The sequence below is a fragment of the Macaca nemestrina genome, chromosome 5 (assembly GCF_043159975.1).
Source record: "Macaca nemestrina isolate mMacNem1 chromosome 5, mMacNem.hap1, whole genome shotgun sequence".
In the NCBI taxonomy this organism is placed as follows: domain Eukaryota; kingdom Metazoa; phylum Chordata; class Mammalia; order Primates; family Cercopithecidae; genus Macaca; species Macaca nemestrina.
The window spans coordinates 148,199,041-148,217,412 of NC_092129.1; the positions used below are offsets into that span (position 1 = coordinate 148,199,041).

At 42.1% G+C, this 18,372-nt stretch overlaps 1 protein-coding gene across 4 annotated transcripts in view; it reads left to right on the forward strand.

Moving 5' to 3' along the window:
- ILRUN (inflammation and lipid regulator with UBA-like and NBR1-like domains) overlaps window positions 1–18,372 on the forward strand; it is a 116,556-nt gene that overhangs the window by 87,101 nt on the left and 11,083 nt on the right. For 3 of the 4 annotated variants that reach the window (XM_011729164.3, XM_011729166.3, XM_071097172.1), the window contains one exon: window positions 7,789–8,138. In XM_011729164.3, coding sequence (XP_011727466.1) covers window positions 7,789–8,138 — 350 coding nt within the window. Of the gene's footprint in view, window positions 1–7,788; window positions 8,139–14,201; window positions 14,379–18,372 lie in introns of those variants that run through there. The other variant, XM_071097171.1, reaches the window with a different exon arrangement.

The window sequence follows — 18,372 nt, forward strand, 5'->3', positions numbered from 1 at the left end:
ATATTACTATTAATTGAACTCCAGACTTTATTTGGATTTCACCAATTTTTTCACTAATGACCTCTTTCTATTCCAGAATCCAATCTAGGCTACCACATTACACTTAGTTGTCATGTGTCCCCATCTCCTCTAGTCTGTGACAATTTCTCAGTCTTTCAGTGTTTTTCATGACCCTTGACTGTCTTAAGGAATACTGGCAAGTATCCTGTAGAATGATGTGTAATCTGAGCTTGTCTGATGTTTTCCTCATGATTAGACTGATGTTATGGGTTTCAGGAAGAATACCACAGAGGTAAAGTACCCTATCAAGGATACTTGATATTCATCTAATATCATTGGTGATGCTAACCCTAATGGCTTGGTTAAGTAGTATGTTTGCTGGGTTTTTCTATTGTAGAGTTACTGTTTTTCCTTTTCCCTATTAAATTTTTTGGAAGCAAATTGTAAGGCTAGCCCACTCTCAAGGAGGGAATGGGAGATGTATGACATGTGTGGAATTAAGCTCTACCTCTTGGAAACAGGGAGTATCTACATATATTGTTTGGAATTCCTCTGTGAGGAAGTTTGTCTCTTCTCTCCCACTTATGTGTATAACACATGTATCTTATTTTTTTGGAATGGAGTCTCGCTCTGTTGTCCAGGCTGGAGTACAGTGGCGCGACCTCTGCTCACTGCAAGCTCTGCCTCCTGGGGTTCCCGCCATTCTCCTGCCTCAGCCTCCCAAGTAGCTGGGACTACAGGCACCCGCCACCATGCCCGGCTAATTTTTTGTATATTTAGTAGAGATGGGGTTTCACCGTGTTAGCCAGGATGGTCTCGATCTCCTGACCTGGCGATCCACCTACCTTGGCCTCCCACAGTGCTGGGATTATAGGCATGAGCCACTGTACCCAGCTAGGATTCATGTATATTTATTTTATACTTTGGATTGTGACTTAAAACTATGTTATTTATTATGTTGCTCAAATTGTTCCAGCTTTGGCCAGTGGGAGTTCTTTCTGGTTGGTTTTTATGTGCCTGTGATATGCCCTTATCCTTTTGTTCTTTGACCACTTTCTTTCTGGTACTATAGGATGTTCCAGATTCATCTTGTATTTTCCATGCCCTAGCCGTAGAATCAGCCATTTGTCCAAGGAGCTCTTGTGCTTTTTATTGGAGAATCCTATATAGAAACCAAAATCTGGGCACTGGGTGTGTTCATTGCTACTGGGGTGTCATAACTTCTAGTCCTTCTTGGCAAACAGAGCCAGATAATACATGTATGCACACTGACTTTTGTATATAGACATATCTACAACTGATTCTGTATTTCTTCATCTATCATAACCAGGAACTTATATTGACATCTCTGACTTTAATTCAGTACCACAGCATTCATTTTTATAATGCCTTCCTTTCTTGCTTATCTATAATATCTTCAAAAGTGAGAAACCTTGTTCCCACTATCTAACATCCTTTTACTTCTTTGTTCAGCCCCAGTACACATGGACAGCAGTTTCAGAATTATATCCCATCAGAAACAAATTTACCATTTGGGAATGTTGCACTGATTTTTAGAATTTTATTTTACTGGAGAAATTATGGATGTGTGTATATGCTGATTATGATGTGATTTGACCGTGATGCTAGCTTTTACATGTATGCAGACATTTTTTATCTGACCATAATCTATAATGTCTTTGTATGTCAGTATGAATCATTAAGATTTACGGATGTGGGCTCCAAGTTAAACATTTTCCTTTTATTCTCTTACATTTATTTTAAAAATTTGATTGGTTTTGGTTTTGTTGTTGTTGTTACTTTTTTTTTTTTTTTTTTTTGAGACAGAGTCTGACTCTGTCATCCAGGCCAGAGTGCAGTGACACGATCTCAGCTCACTGCAACCTCCACCTCCTAGGTTCAAGTGATTCTCATGCCTCAGCATGCTGGGTAGCTGAGACTACAGGTGCACACCAGCACGTGTGGCAAATTTTTGTATTTTTAGTAGGGATGGGGTTTCACCATATTGCCCAGGCTGGTCTGGAACTCCTGACCTTAAGTGATCCACCTACTTTGGCCTCCCAAAGTGCTGGCATTACAGGCATGAACCACTGTGCCTGGCCTCTTTTACACTTATAGTCCAAGATTAAGAAATAGGAAAGCTATGTTCTCTCTTTAGTAATTTATGATGTATTTCTGCAAAAGGAAGTTTATACTATAATAAGGAGGTTTTGTCATCTGTAAAAGGGACAAGTTGAATGAGATAACATTTACAGTACTTTCTAGCTCTAATGTTCTGTCTCTGATGCTTTTTATTTTTATTATTATTATTTTTTGAGACAGGGTCTTACTCTGTTGCTCAGGCTGAAGTGCAGTGGTACAACCTCGACCTCCCAAGCTTAGGATATCTTCCCACCTCAGCCTCCCAAGTAGCTGGGTCTACAGGCATGTGCCACCATGCCTGGCTAATTTTTGTATTTTTTGTGGAAACAGTGTTTGACCATGTTCCCTAGGCTGGTGTTGCCATAGGCTGGTCTCAAACTCCTGAGCTCAAGCGATCTGCTCACCTTGGCTTCCCAAAGTGCTGGGATTACAGATGTGAGCTGCTATGCCTGGCCTCAGGTGCTTTAAAAGAAAATCTCCTTCAGGCCAGACATTTTAAAATCGGGGTCTCCGTTTGCTTTCTAAGTCCTCATTGTGTTCTCATGGCACATGATTCTACCTCCTTGGCTACTTCTTTGGGACATTTTGTGGTCCATTCTTCCTGTTGGTGCCAAAGATCATATGTCTGTGGGTAAAGATAGTGTGGCTTGGGAAATGGGCCTGATTTAACCATAGCTTTAGCTCCCTGGGTACTTGGGTTCCCACATTCCTGTTAGGTGTGAGTTTTTAAAGCTATACTAAAAGCTGGGTGTTCTCAGTCTGCTTTAACTTGAATTATGACCTTGAGCCCATCACTTTTACCTCTAGACTTCACATTTTTAAAATCTAGAAAATGAAGCAGTTTCACTGGATGATCTCTTACACTTGTGGTTTTATTATAACAGATGATAAAATATCTGGCTAGCAGCCAGTTCTTATCTCAGTAATCAAGGCATTCTGGTAAGAATTGGGAATGGTCATTGTCTGTGAAACAAGCTTATTAGGTCATCTTTACCTTTTCTTTATTTTGTCATTTGTTTGATTAAAAATAATACAGTAGGCAGGGGGTGAACACATTCTGGAATGTAAGGTCTGGAAGTGGTACAGGATGACTGAGATTGTACCATGTAGAAGGTGTATTTTGCTGTTCATGATAACCCATTGCAGCAGTAACTTAGGAGGGTCAGAACTGATATTTATTGTTGGTATTTATAAATCAGTGGCTTCTCAAATGACTTTCCTTTTATAGCAACTATGTAGATCGTGTACAGAGCTGAGCAATAGCCAATGCAAAGAGAGGGGGAGGTGGCTTAAGTATGATAAGTTCTGGTGAGTCATACTAAAGACATTTTTGGCCAGTGCAGTGGCTTATACCTGTAATCCCATTACTTGGAGAGGCTGAACCAGGAGGATCGCTTGAGCCCAGGAGTTTAACAACCTGGGCAACATAGTAAGACCTCATCTCTACTAAAAATTTAATTAAAAAAAAAAAAGACATCAAAAAGAAAGAAAGAGAGAGAAAGAAAGAAAGAAAGAAAGAAAGAAAGAAAGAAAGAAAGAAAGAAAGAGAGAGAGAGAAGGGAGGAAGGGAGGGGAAAGGAAAGAAAGGAGAGGGGGAGAGGGAAAGAAGTCTCACTATGTTGTCCAGAATGGTCTCAAACTCCTGGGCTCAAGTGATCCTCCTGCCTCAACCACCCAGAGTGCTGGAATTACAGGTACTAGCCACTGCACCCAACCTAATGATGCTTTAGTTCTAAAGAGGGAAAAGGGGTGGTGGTAGGTCATTAGTCTTATTTATGGATAATAGCTTTCTCATAAGCATTTAGTTTCCTGAGCTAAGAGAATGAAGCATATGACCTGTGGCTGAGTAGCTGTGTGCCAAATGTATCGTGTACTTACAAAAGAATTTATTTTTAAAACAGATGGGTGGTAGACGAGAAGTAGGAGTAAAACTACAGGTTGAGTGAGTATCCCTTATCTGAAATGCTTGAGACCAGAATTGTTTCAGATTTTAGATTTTTTTTTGATTTTTGAATATTTGTGTTATATCAGTTCATCATCCCTAATCCAAAAATCCAAAATCTGAAATGATTCAATGAGCTTTTCTTTTCAGTGTCAGATTGGTGGTCACAAAGTTTTGGATTTTCAAATTAGGAATACTCAGCCTGTATTGTAAGACAGGGCATATCTGTTTGGGAAAAGTAAATAGTAGAATGAAGGAATGCTATCTTTTGTTGGAAAGCTAGGATAGGAGAGCATGGAATGATTCGTCCTCAGACTGCCTGCTATTGGATTGACCCACTTCATTGGATTGATTATGAAATTGAGCTTTGAACACAGGTCCTCTGATGCACTGTTCCTAGCACTGTCCCAGATTTTCAAGGGAAGTGGCACACTACACGTGCAGTGTTGTCAAGAGGTTTAACTTTTATGATGCTAGTTTACATGAGGATTTATATTTTCTTTAATGATAAGTGTATCTGGAATGTGAGTCATGCTAGTGCTGCTGGTGGCTTTAATTTCTTCTTCTCAGAGGAGAAAGAAGTTGCTAATTCCAGGAGTGAACAGCAGATGTCACTGCATCTCCACTTACTAGGGCCTGACTCTTAGCTGTTTGGATACAGCCAGTTCTTAACACAGCTCCCAAACCTCTAAGTTTTTATGGTTGTGTGATACCCTGAGATTCTCTTTTTGTTTTTGTTTTTGTTTTTTTTGAGACAAGCTCTCACTCTGTCATCCAGGCTGGAGTGCAGGGGCACGATCTTGGCTCACTACAACCTCCGCCTCCCAGGTTCAAGCGATTCTCCCATCTCAGCCTCCCGAGTAGCCGGGACTACAGGCATGCCCCTCCACACCCAGCTAATTTTTGTATTTTTAGTAGAGACAGGGTTTCGCCATGTTGGCCAGGCTGGTCTCGAACTCCTGACCTCAACTGATCCACCCACCTCGGCCTCCCAAAGTGTTGGGATTACAGGCATGAGCCACCATGCCCAGCCAGGCTGCCTTCTTTTGATATACAGCCCAAATTAAAAATTTAGAATAAACACAGCCTAAGAGAGTTTTCCTTAGTTTCCTTCACTACTTGTTTTTAGTGTTTGTTCTAGGATTATATTATCTCTATTTCTAGGTAGCTAACTGGTGGAATGTATTTGCATTTTTCTATCAACCTTTCAACAGTTATTTAGGAGCCTAGACAATTTTTTGTATTTGTTTTGAGTAGGGTTCACACAGTTAAAAGCTTCTTGGCCTTTCTGTGTTTTGCTTTTTGAAAACCTTCCAGCAGGAATGTGTGTGTGTCTGTTCTCTGGAGTGAGGTGCTGAACATCAAAGGAAACTGCTACTTTCTTATTTTATTTGAACCCTTAGCTTTGGCACTTGAGCAAATCAAGAACTGAACTATGACCAAATGTCCTATGGTGCATCTATTTAAAAATACATGTATGGTTTAATTGTGGATAGGTGGTAGGGTTTCCCTCTATAGTCATGGATTGCATAATGATGTTTTGGTCAATGATGGTAGTCCCATAAAATTATAATGGAGCTGAAAAATTCCCATTACCTAGTGACACTGTAGCTTCCATAACATTGTAGTTTTTTTTTTAATGAATTTGGTGTAGCCTAATTGCACAGTGTTTATGAAGTCTACATTAGTGTTCAGTAATGTCCACATTCACTCGCTGACTCACCCAGATCAACTTCCAGGCTTGAAAGCTCCATTCATAGTAAATTCCCTAGACAGGTATATCATTTTTTATCTTTCATATCATATATTTTATTATTCTATGTTTAGATTTTTGTTGTTGTTGTTTACTTATTTTGAGATGGAGTCTCGCTCTGTCACCTAGGCTAGAGTGCAGTGGCACAATCTCGGCTCCACCTCCCAGGCTCAAGCAGTTCTCCTGCCTCAGCCTCCTGAGTAGCTGGGATTATAGGCACCTGCCACCACGCCCAGCTAATTTTTTTTTTTTTTTTTTTTTTTTTTTTTTTTTTTTTTGAGACGGAGTCTTGCTCTGTCGCCCAGGCTGGGGTGCAGTGGCCGGATCTCAGCTCACTGCAAGCTCCACCTCCCGGGTTTACGCCATTTTCCTGCCTCAGCCTCCTGAGTAGCTGGGACTACAGGCGCCCGCCACCTCGCCCGGCTAGTTTTTTGTATTTTTTAGTAGAGATGGGGTTTCACCGTGTTAGCCAGGATGGTCTCGATCTCCTGACCTCGTGATCCACCCGTCTCGGCCTCCCAAAGTGCTGGGATTACAGGCTTGAGCCACCGCGCCCGGCCGCCCAGCTAATTTTTAAATTTTTAGTAGAGACGGAGTTTCACTATGTTGGCCAGGCTGGTCTCGAACTCCTGACCTCAAGTGATCTGCCTGCTTCCACCTCCCAAAGTGTTGAGATTACAGGCGTGAGCTGCCACACCCGTCCGTAATTTTTTTTTTTTTTTTTTTTAAGACAGAGTCTTGCTGTGTTGCCTGGGCTGGAGTGCATTGGTGCAATCACAGATCACTGCAGCCTGTACCTCCTGGGCTCAAGCAATCCTCCCACCTCTGTCCCCCAAGTAGCTGGGACTATAGGCGAGCACCACCACAATCAGCTAATATTTAAATTTTGGTAGAGACAGGGTCTGTCTCTACCAGGTCACCCAGGCCAGTCTCAAACTTCTGGTCTGAAGTGATCCTCCTGCCTAGACCTCCCAGAGTGCCCGCGATTATAGGCATGAAAAATTGCACCTGGCCTTAGATATGTTTAGATAAACACATACTTACTATTGTGCTACAGTTGACTACAGTATTCAATATAGTAACGGTATAGTAACATACTGTAGAGATTTGTAGCCTAGGAGCAATAGGCTATACCATCTAGCCTAGGTGTGTAGTAGGCTCTACCATCTAGGTTTGTACACTCTATGATGTTCACACAGTGATGAAATTACCTGATACATTTCTCAGAACATACCTTCTTCATTAAGCAATGCATGACTGTATGACAGAAAAGCAAAGCAGGTGTTAAATTGGGTATTTTAGAAATACACCAAATTCTTGGTGGTTTTTGGTCAAATTGCCAGGGTGATAGTATCTTCCATTTTGTCTAGAGAAGTGCTGGTCCTGGCGTAATTATTAATAGGTCCCTCTTTCACTCTCATTTGTCCTAGTTTGGACAACCTATGGTCATTCTAAATTGCTCCCAAAGGGAAGAGCGTTGGTAAAGTTGTAATTCTCGTAATTGTAAGCATTTTAAAACTCCAGAACTATGCCAGTCCTGAATTTTCTGAGTTAAAAAATACGTGTAAAATAAAGTGAAAAACCACAAAGAGGTATTAATTCTAGGAAGAGTAACTTTTGATTTCTATCTATTGATCGTTCTCTGGAATAATGATTTCCAAAGATGACGGTGCATTGGCATCAACTGGTAAGCTTTTTATAAATAGAGTTTCATGGATCTTACCACAGACCTCTGCTGAATTTATACTAGAATTTGAATTTGACATTACCAAAAATGTAGCTATGCATGCAATGCAAATGTACCAGACAGCTTTGTTAGCAAGCTTTTAAAACTAGCATATAGAAGAATGTTTCATTCTATGGTTTGGATAATGTTTGGGGTTTTGGGTGGTGGCTATCTTGGGCCATAAGGGTAAGCCTAGCATTGACATGAGTTATCTTTTTGTTTCAGATGTCATCTGGGTGATTCTCAGTGTGGAGGTGGGTGGACTTTTAGGAGTAACGCAGCAGCTGTCATCTTTTGAAACGGAGTTCAACACACAGCCGCATCGTAAGGTAGAAGGAAACTTCAACCCTTTTGCCTCTCCCCAAAAGAACCGACAATCAGATGAAAACAACTTAAAAGACCCTGGGGGCTCCGAGTTCGACTCGATCAGCAAAAACACTTGGGCTCCTGCTCCTGACACATGGGCTCCTGCTCCTGACCAAACTGAGCAAGACCAGAATAGACTGTCACAGAACTCTGTAAATCTGTCTCCCAGCAGTCACGCAAACAACTTATCAGTAGTGACTTACAGTAAGGTAGGTGCCCTTGGAGAAGAGAAGGGGTAGGTGGTGGGCCTTGGGACTTGTGATACCCCTTCATGGCAAACCTAGAATCCTAGACTGCCGCTCCCCAGAGGAGGTTGTTTAAGACTGCTCAGCTCTCCTGTCAACAGCAACAACGCAAAAGCTCATCCCTTCTCCCCTTTCCCCACCCCCATCTTCATGTCCTGTGGATGTTGCTTCATCCACATTTATAATTTACTCCTGTCTCTCTGCTATAGTTTGGGTGTTGAAAGAGTGAAGTTCTTTACCTTTAGTATTTAAAAAAAAGAAAGAATGTTGCTCAATTATTTATTCTAAATATTGTTGTTGGGCTTTGCTTTATTTACCCTGTTTGCATGTCTTCTTGTTGATGTCTTTTCAGTCTTTTATGGCCCATCGACTTCTTATCCACAATCCAGAGAGGCCCCAGTGATATTTTGACTTTTCAAATATGGTGAATAAGTGAGAGAATTGTTTGTAGAGTTAACTGTGATTTTAAATATTCTGATTGTTGTGAGGCAGTCTTCTAGGTGTTTGATTTCTTGATCTGTTTTCCTCTATGCCAGTTGATTAGTGTCTTCCATAGTTTGCTAAGATGATGATGGTTCCTGGTTGTTGATTTTGGTTGGTTGAATAAAGCCCTGATGCTGGGAGTTCATTGTTGTAGGTGGTTCATGTGGTGGAGTCCTGTGAGCATTCCTGTGTATTCTTCTCTGAATAATAATGCTGCATATTAAGCCTAGCATCCTACCCATATTACCTCATAAACTGTTATGTCTGTCCTGCTTCAATTCATGTTGGCATTCACCTTAAATTTTAAAAATAAAGTTTATGTTTATTTGAGGGGCAAGTGACTATGTTGTAAGAATGATATTTTTCTGACCGGTAGTTTTATTTTATTTTTATTTTTATTTTTTATTTTTTCCAAGATGGGGTCTTGCTCTGTCACCGAGGCTGGAGTGCAGTGACGTAATCTTGGCTCACTGCAACTTCCGCCTCCCGGGTTCAAGAGATTCTCCTACCTCAGCCTCCCAAGTAGCTGGGATTACAGGCACCCACCACCATGGCTGCCTAAGTTTTGTATTTTTAGTAGAGACAGGGTTTCACTATGTTGGTTAGGCTGGTCTCGAGCTCCTGACCTCAAGTGATCCTCCCGCCTCGGCCTTCCAAAGTGCTGGGACTACAGGCATGAGCCACAGCGCCTGGCCCTTTTTTTTTTTTTTTTTTTTTTTTTTTTGAGACGGAGTTTTGCTCTCATTGCCCAGGCTGGAGTGCAATGGCGTGATCTCAGCTCACTGCAACCTCTGCCTCCCGGGTTCAAGCGATTCTCCTGCCTCGGCCTTCCAAGTAGCTGGGATTACAGACATGTGCCACCACGCCCAGCTAATTTTGTATTGTTAGTAGAGACGGGGTTTCACCACGTTGGTCATGCTGGTCTCTAACTCTTGACCTCAGGTGATCCACCCACCTTGGCCTCCCAAAATGCTGGGATTACAGGTGTGAGCCACCATGCCCGGCCTGACCAGTAGTTTAAATGTGGTCTAGATCAAGAGACAAATTAAGAAAACTAGGTGATGTGAGTCCTCTTTCACATGCTCTAATAGGAAAGACTTCTTTCAGTAGTAATAACATAATGAAGGATTGATTTATCGGTTGATTGGGTGGTCATTACAAAGGATTTTGTGGATTAGTGTTAATTGTATAGGATATAAGAGAAGTAAATTGGCAAGAGAGTAAATTGCCTGTATTTGAGGAAAGACGTTTCACATCTTAACGCTCTAATAAATAAAATGTTTTCTTCTAAGCTCCTATTTCTCTAGTATTTTTTCTTGAATTTAACCCTCCAGAGTCTGTGACTGTTCTGAGTGGTAAATGGGCCAGCCCTGGGCTAAGCATGCTTTGTTAGAATGAGAACTTGAGTCTGTTGGGTTTAATGGGAAGACTAACGTTGATTGAGGCAAAACAAACCAATTGCTCCTGTGCTTTCTCTAATGGAAGCTGCCTCACCCAACTACAAGCTTTCTGGCTTGGCCATCACTGCAGTTTTAGGAGAGAGCTGTGCTGTTCCTGGCCAGGGCACTGCACTTGTCTTCCTGAATTGAGAGACCATTAATTGTTTTCCTCTTTAGGGACTAATGCTTTTTAACCACCTCTGTGATGGTTGCACACAGTCATCACAGAAGGTTGGGAATGTTGGGCTGGTGTTTTCTGCCAGCGTTAATTGAGGTCCTACCAGGGGTTGCTTCTTTTGGAAGGACTGGACTAAGGTGAGGTTATTGACTTATTTTTTGAAGTTGATGAACTCCTGGTATTAATATGTTATCTAGTTTTTTTCCTGGACTTTGTAGGACCATTTAGAAGTAGCATTTGCAAGAACTGTAGAGAAGAACTTCCCATTAGAGATAATATCCAAAAAGACTATTGACTGTAATGCATTGAAAATGTGAAACCTAGATGCCAAAGAGAAATTGGAGTCTCCTTTTTTTCTTAATCTAAGCAGAATCCTAGAAAGCATTTATATGAAGCATCGAGCAGGTTCTCTGAAGGCATTTCTGGCTAAAGTTGAGTCAGCTCCACTCTAGCTCTTAGGGCTCCTTAGGAATAGAATAGGGTGTAGGAGGTAGTCATCAGTAAATATTCATACATCTGGGCACTGTTCAGAGCAGTGTACATCGTACATTAGGAGACTTGAGGAATAAAAGGATCCCTACCCACTAGGAGCCCGCAGTACAGTAGGGGATATGAAACGTGCACAAAGCAATTAGAGAGCAATTCAGTCAAAATGAAGTATGAGTTTGGTCAGTAGAGAACAACATAGTCCAAATGTATAATCTGTATTTTGGGTTTTTTTTTGTGTGTGTGTGTATGGTTTTTTTGAGATAGAGTCTCACTCTGCCACCCAGACTGGAGTGCAGTGGCACAATCACAGCTCACTGCAGCCTTGACTTCCTGGGCTCAAGCGATCCTCCCATCTCAGCCTCCCGGGTAGCTGGGACTACAGGCTTATGGCACTACAGTCGGCTAATTTTTAATTTTTTTTGTAGAGATGGGATCTCCCTATGTTGCCCAGGCTGGTCTTGAACTCTTGGGCTCAAGCGATCCTCTTACCTTGACCTCCCAAAGTGCTGAGATTATAGATGCAAGCCACTGCTCCCAGCCTATGTTGTATGTAATGGCTAAAAGGGTGCAATAAGAGTTAGAGAAGCAGAGATGAAGTGGAGATGGAGTTGAAGGAAAGGGCTTTTCAGAGGATGGGTGAGATTTGGAAAGATGGACAGACAGCAAGGACATGGAGAACAGTTGAAGTGCCGAGGGCAGAGTGAGTAAAGAGATGAAGTGGAGATGGAGTTGAAGGAAAGGGCTTTTCAGAGGATGGGTGAGACTTGGAAAGATGGACAGACAGCAAGGACACGGAGAACAGTTGAGGTGCCAAGGGCAGAGTGAGTAAGGGGCCTGCAGTCGCGAGGTATGGGTGATGGACAATGGGAGATAGGTTCAGTTGGTTGCAGTGTGTTTTTTTGATGAGTAGGGATTAAATAATTATACAAATGACGTTGAAAAGAATTGGTTAAATGGAGGACATATGTCATAAATATGAGTGGACATCTATCATAAATCTTTGCTAAATGTGAGCCTTAAATGCAGAGATAATCCTAAACATTTATATTTGGCTTGAGAATATGTAATTTATTTATTTATAAAGGCAGGCATGCTTGAGGTTCTGAAGTATATACCTGAGGAAGTGATGAGATCAGGTATATATCAGAGTTATTTTTTAACTATTTGTATGGGCTAGGCATGCTGCTAAGTACTTTACATGTATCGTCTCATTTTTAGATGAGGAAACAAAGATGTAAAGATGATACATTACATGTATCTCATTTTTGGATGAGGAAACTAAAGCTTAGCTGGCTAAGTAACTTGCCTAGTATCACACAGCCAGTGAGAGGTGGAGCTGGCATTCAAGTCCCGGTGCCACATTACTAACAGGTGTTTGATGGTAGGTGAACCTGAGCTTTCCCTCGATCCTCCTGTTGGGCTGGAGGTTGTGTTGGGGGAAAGCTTGCATTGAGTTGATGACTGGTAGTATCAAGGTGTGAATGAGGAGTTGTTTAAATAAGATACACAACCCTTATATAATCTGATCATTGACTATGGCATCTTTTGAAGAGCTCCAGTGTTTGCTGGGTCTTTAAAGTAGTGACTTCTTTTTCTGGTTGATAAAAAAGATAAAAGTATTTTTACACTCAAGGTACCCAAGCCATGTGGTGTTTATAGTAAATTAGCACCCTTTTATTTGTGAATGAGTGGAGAGGAAGAAAGAGACCTTTGGGGCTCTGGAATTGGGAAGTGTTTTCCGTTCAGCCCAGGTGCCATTTTGTTGTTGTTTGTTTGTTTGTCTTTTGAGACGGGAGTTACGCTCTGTTGCCCAGGCTGGAGTGCAGTGGCACAATCTCAGCTCACTGCAACCTTTGCCTCCTGAGTTCAAGTGATTCTCCTGCTTCAGTCTCTTGAGTAGCTGGGATTACAGGCACGCACCACCACGCCCAGCTAATTTTTTGTATTTTTAGTAGAGAGAGAGTTTCACCATGTTGGCCAGGCTGGTTTCGAACTCCTGACCTCAAATGATCTGCCCACCTCGGCCTCCCAAAGTGCTAGGATTACAGGCATGAGCCACCGCGCCTGGCTCAGGTGCCATCTTTATCGGCTAGGTAGGAGGGGTGCCTGAGGTGCTAGTGTCAGGGATCGCTGAGTTGGCAGTAGATCTGATTAACTCCAGAGAAGTCCCTGCTTGCCATCAAGTCTGGGAAAGAACGTGATGCTCTGGAAGCCTATGACCACAGTTTTAGCAGGCAGGTAGTTTCCTACTGCCTCCATAGTTACAATTTAACTTGCTAAGGTTGGTAGGATGAAGGTAAAAGATTGCTTTAGGCACCTGCACTATGAGGGCTGGGTGGATATGTCAACAGAATGGCACATCTGTCAGTGCCAGGAACTGGACACCCTGGAGTCCTTCCCAGCTGTTCTTGAGTCATCGTAAGCTCCCTGAACTCAGTGCTCCGTCCCTGGTGGGGAAGGCCTGCCCTAGCTGCATCCCACAACCCAAAGGGGTTTCTCCCTGTGGGGAGCTGTCAGAAGGAGTCAGAAAAGTAAGTATATGCTGACTCACCTCAAAGATTCATAAATCTGGCTCCCTGCTTTTGTTAGAATTTGGCTGGCCTTATTGTCAGCTCAGTTGTGACTGAACTATCTGTCCCAGGTGAACAGTGAGATCAAATACTGGTGAAGGCTAGAAAGTGTTTTAATTATCCCTTGTTATGTGATTAGCTGAAGAGCTTCTGACGATCAAGTCAGAGTAGGATGGGTGCTCACTCTGTTGACTCAAGGGTAACCTTGCTGTGAATTCTAGCACTGTGACTCATCTCTGGGGGGCCAGAGTAGCTTCTGTTTGGACAGTGTGAAACTGATGAAGAACAATTCACAGAGGTGTGGAAAGAGAAAAAAAAGCCCTGTTAAAGTTACATACACCTTTTTCTTATATGCCAGTAATTTTTAAGATTTCACTGTTTTCTAAGAAGGCCTTTACAGGGCAGTAAGACCCCAAATGACCTGATTCAGGACAGCTGGGAATACGAGTATGGCTGGCAGAATCGAGGGGCTGTTCTTTAGGACAGCTACATGCTTTGCTTTCTTTCACTACAGGAGTAATGATTTACACTGGGAGCTGAAGAGGACCCCAAATTCACTTATTTTGTTTCTTGAAATATGGCTCTTATATTGTGTTTGTCCTTTCTTCCAAAAAAAAAAAAAAAGTGTTTGAGGCTGGTATATGTCATATATTCCCCCTTTAAACTGGATTACAGTCTGAGCCACTGTTATTACTTCCATCAAATGCTGGTTCAGAAGGAGAAACTTATTATTATCTTTGTGGGGAGGTTCATCCCGCTCCTCCAGAGCCAGCCCTGCCAAGTGCCATCTGCTCGCGCGCTCGTGCTTGCCGGCTTGCTTTTGTGCTTATTCTCTTCCCCCACCCCCACCCCTTTCCTCTCTTAACAGTCATCCTGTAAAGCATTTTGTATCTGGAGCTAGCAGGACTCAGTCTGCTTCTGTTACATCAGAAATCAGCTCTTTTTCTCACCTGCTGCTATCTGTGTTGACTAAGGCATAGAAGAGTTTTTTTCTCTCCATCCAGGTGAGGGTTTAGAAACAGTAGTGGGGGCTGCTGGAGGAGGTTTGGAAAAGGCAGATCTTTTGTTCTATGGGCCTGGCAATGTAATGGCTTGTGGATCTATTATCTACTTTGAAATGGCCAAAAAGTTTAACGTAATAATAAGGGAAGGGTTTGGGGTGATTTCGTGGAATTGGAACCAACATTTGCCCGGGTAGTTTGATCAGAAGGCAGGTAGTTGGTGTCCTCAACTGGGCTAGTGCTTATGTGAGGCATTAAGAGGGCACCAGTGTAACCTTCCCACTGCCATGAAACCCTAGAATTGTCTTCATTCTCACATGCAGATCCTCTCCATGAAAGGTTCAAAGATGGTTCAAAGAGAAGCTAGATGGAAAATTGGTGTCACTTGGCCCTCTGGCAAGGAACAGATAGTAAGAACACACTATTCTCATGCCAATGAAAGTACATTAATCAGAGCTGTAAAACTATCATTGATTGAGCACTTACGCACCAGGCGCTGTGCTGAGGACTTTTTTAAATTTAATTTTCATTATTAAAATGTATCAGTGTACGTAGTTTAAGGGAACCAAGTAGTTCTACAAAGCTTATGGCAAAAAAACACCAGTCACCTCCCTGCTTCCCAGCCTCCAGTTTTTATTCCCCAGAGACAATAGACTCAGTGCTTGGCATGCATTACTTCATGTAGTCTACAAACAGTACCATGATAAAAGTGTTGTTATTATCATTCCTTTACAGTTACGGAGACTGGTTCAGTAATTTGCCCAATGTCGTGTACCAGGGTGATAAGACCAGGATACCAACAAAAGCAGTTATTTTGACTCCTAAGCGTGCTCTATTCTCTTAACATTGCACTGTGTTGCTTCCCAATTGCAGTGTTCGAGTGCACATTTTTATTAGCTGGGCTGACAGTTGTGGGCTTTCTGTAATGTACAGCTACATTTTAAATGAGGATCAAGGCAATCGTTGACCAAATATTATGTGACTTTTCTACTATTAAACCTCTTCTCCCCACAAACTATTGCTTTCTCTCTAGCCTCCAAGAAGGGAAAAGATTACCTAGAAACCTTCATAGTCACTTGGGTTTAGGTTTTTGTTGGCATTGAAATTTTCATTAACTCACTCTTGTTACAGCAGATCTGCATTTTTGATGTCATACACACAAAAACCAAACCTGTCTATATTCCTTGATAGTGGCCACAAGATACAGTCTGTGGAGTCTTATTTTTCTGGGACAAATTAAAAATCTCTCTTTGTACTGAGTATTTTAGAATTAGAACATACGTAAGGGCTGTCCTACAGTTCCTTTAAAGTCGAGTTTTGTTTCTGTAAAGCCTATATGGAGAAAGAATATTTTAGGCAGAGGACAACCAGTGCAAGCCCTGAAGTGGAAGTTTGCCTGGTGTGTTCAAGGGATAGCAGGGAGGCCAGTGCCTGGAGCAGAACCACAAGAGGGAGAGTAGAAGGAGATGAAGTCAGGGGACAGAGACCAGATTGTGGAGCGTTTTGTGGGTCCTTATAAAGTTTTGGGCTTTTGGTCTGAGGGTAAAGGGGAGCCTTAAAAGGTTTTCAATAGAGGGATAATATGTGTGACTTAATGCTATAAAAGGAGCACTCTGGCTCTTGTATAGTAAATACAGGGCAAGGGTAGAAACAGGAGGCCAACAGGGAAGTTAGTGCGGTCATCCAGGCAATGAGTAAGAGTGGTTCAGATCAGGCTGGTGGCAGTAGAGGTGGCAGTAGAGAAGTGGTCCATGTCTGGATCTATGTTGTGTAGTTAGAGCTAACAGGATTTGCTAATAGGTTGGAAGGGGATATAAGAGAAAATAAAGGATAACACCAGGGTTTTTGGCCTGAGCAATTAGAGGGATGGAGGTACCATCAATGGAGAGGGGAAAGGATGTGGTAGAAGTAGGGAAGAGATCAGGGTACCATTTTGGATACGTTGGATGTTTATATAAACATCTAAATGGAGGTGTCAAGTGGGCTGTTGCATTTCCAAGTTGAATATAGAGTGTAGGAGAGAAGTCTAGGTGGAGATATAAATTTGAGAGTTATGTCACATGGATGGTATCTAATGCTATAAGACTGAATGTGATTCCCTAAATGATGAGAGGTTAGGGTTTCTTAGCTGACTAAGACTGTTGACATTTTGGGCCAGTTAAGTCTCTCTTTTTTTTTTTTTTTTAACGAGGCAAGGGTATATGTGTCTTATGTGTTGTACAGTGGTTAGCAGCATTCCTGGCCTTTCACCCGCTAGATGCCAATAGTACCGCCCTCCCTCCCCACAGTGTAACAACCAGAAATGTTTCTTGACATTGCCAGATGTCCCCTGGGGGGCAAAATTCCCCCACTGGTGAACCTCTGGCATAGAGGTCCAAGGACTGAGCTTAACACTATCTATCTAACATGTAAACCATTTCATACTATCCATAGTACCTTTACTGCTTTCATTTTTATTCTTCATTCACAACACACTTGTGACTTTCATAGTTATAATCCTCATTTGAAAAAATAATAGGGAAGTATTATAAGTAACTTGCTCACATTCACACAGCAAATTGAAGGTGGGCTGCAGGCTGGAACCCGGGGATCCAGTTTGAGTCTAATGTTCTAGACCACACTACAATGAGGTTTGTTGGCAAGTGAAGTTTGTTGGCTATTCTCTGGAGGTAGTTTATACACTTAGTGTCAGGTCGTAGAGACCTCTTCGTTCATTGTAGGAACTGCAAAAGAATGTGAGGCCGGTAGGAAGCAACACAGAGCAACCAAGGGACCTGTCCCAGTTGGCTGGCAGATTAGCACACTCTGTACCAGAAGGGACTTGCCAGAAGACTCTGGGCTTAATATTTTGATGATTCTCTTTTGAAAACCCAGAAGAGCCAGTAAAGCCCTCCCAGCTTTGCTGGTGTTTACATTGGCATGAATGTTGTGTGCATTTTTTAAATAAATTAAGCAAACACTATGGGCCTTAGAAAATGTCTTTTGTTGTTTGTAACATTACTATCTGACTGAGAATAAAAAGTATCTCCAGGAACTTTCCTTTTTGTACCTCAGTAGCTTCCAAGCTGTCCAGCTCTATTTTATTTGCTTTGGGCTCTGAGCATTGTTTTAGATTGTTCTAATGCTATGCACTCTTGTAGCTAAAGCAGAGCTAATGTTCCCAAGATTGCCAGCATATTTTATTTTGGCTATAAGGGCTCATTCTCTTCCCCATACTCTGAATTCAGCATTTTAATTTCTGATGAAAGTTCTCAAAGTAGGACTAGTGAAATTATTGGTTCAAACAGATAAAGTATAATTCAAAAGTGTAAGAATGGCTCCTGGTATAGATGCTCAGGTTTCAAATGACTTGTTCTCAGCTAAGTCTGCTTTAATTGTATTCCAGCAGGACCAGAACAAAATGTAAGGTTAAGAACTGTTGTATCTCAGGAAAAATGGGAGCTTCCTTAGAGCTGTGGGTGTTCCCCTGCAAAGGTTTGAGGGTCTTGAACTTTTTGCTGTGATTTCACTGCCTAAGGGCCAGTTAAACCCGTTTGCTTTACACAGTCAATAATATTGACTGATATTTTTTCAGTCAGTAAGTGAGGTCTCCTGGGTGCTCAGCCACTAATCCCTATCTTCAAAGAATTTACTATCTGATAACATAGATGTGACTAATCTATAGGAAAGAAGAAGAGCCAGTGAAGATCAAGTGTGTTGAGTTCTAGTTGACTTTTAAGTGATCATAGGAATTTGGGGACGGCCAAAGCAATAAGGCTTGGAGTAATCAGGAAAGCAATCCCTTGATGGAGGATGGATTCAAACTGAATTGGAGGGAAGAAGAACCACATGCGGGAAGGCTCAGAGGCAACCACAGGCAGGGTGTGTTCACAGGACACTGGCTAGCTTGGCCGTGGTGAGTGAGGTGTGCTTAAAGAGGGTGGGGTGCATTTTGGAGGAAGACCTTTAAAAGCCAAGCAAAGGAGAGTTAACATTTAATATGAAAGGAGAGAGTGCCAGTGCCAGCAATGCTTTTGAGTAGGGGAGTGGCAAGACAAA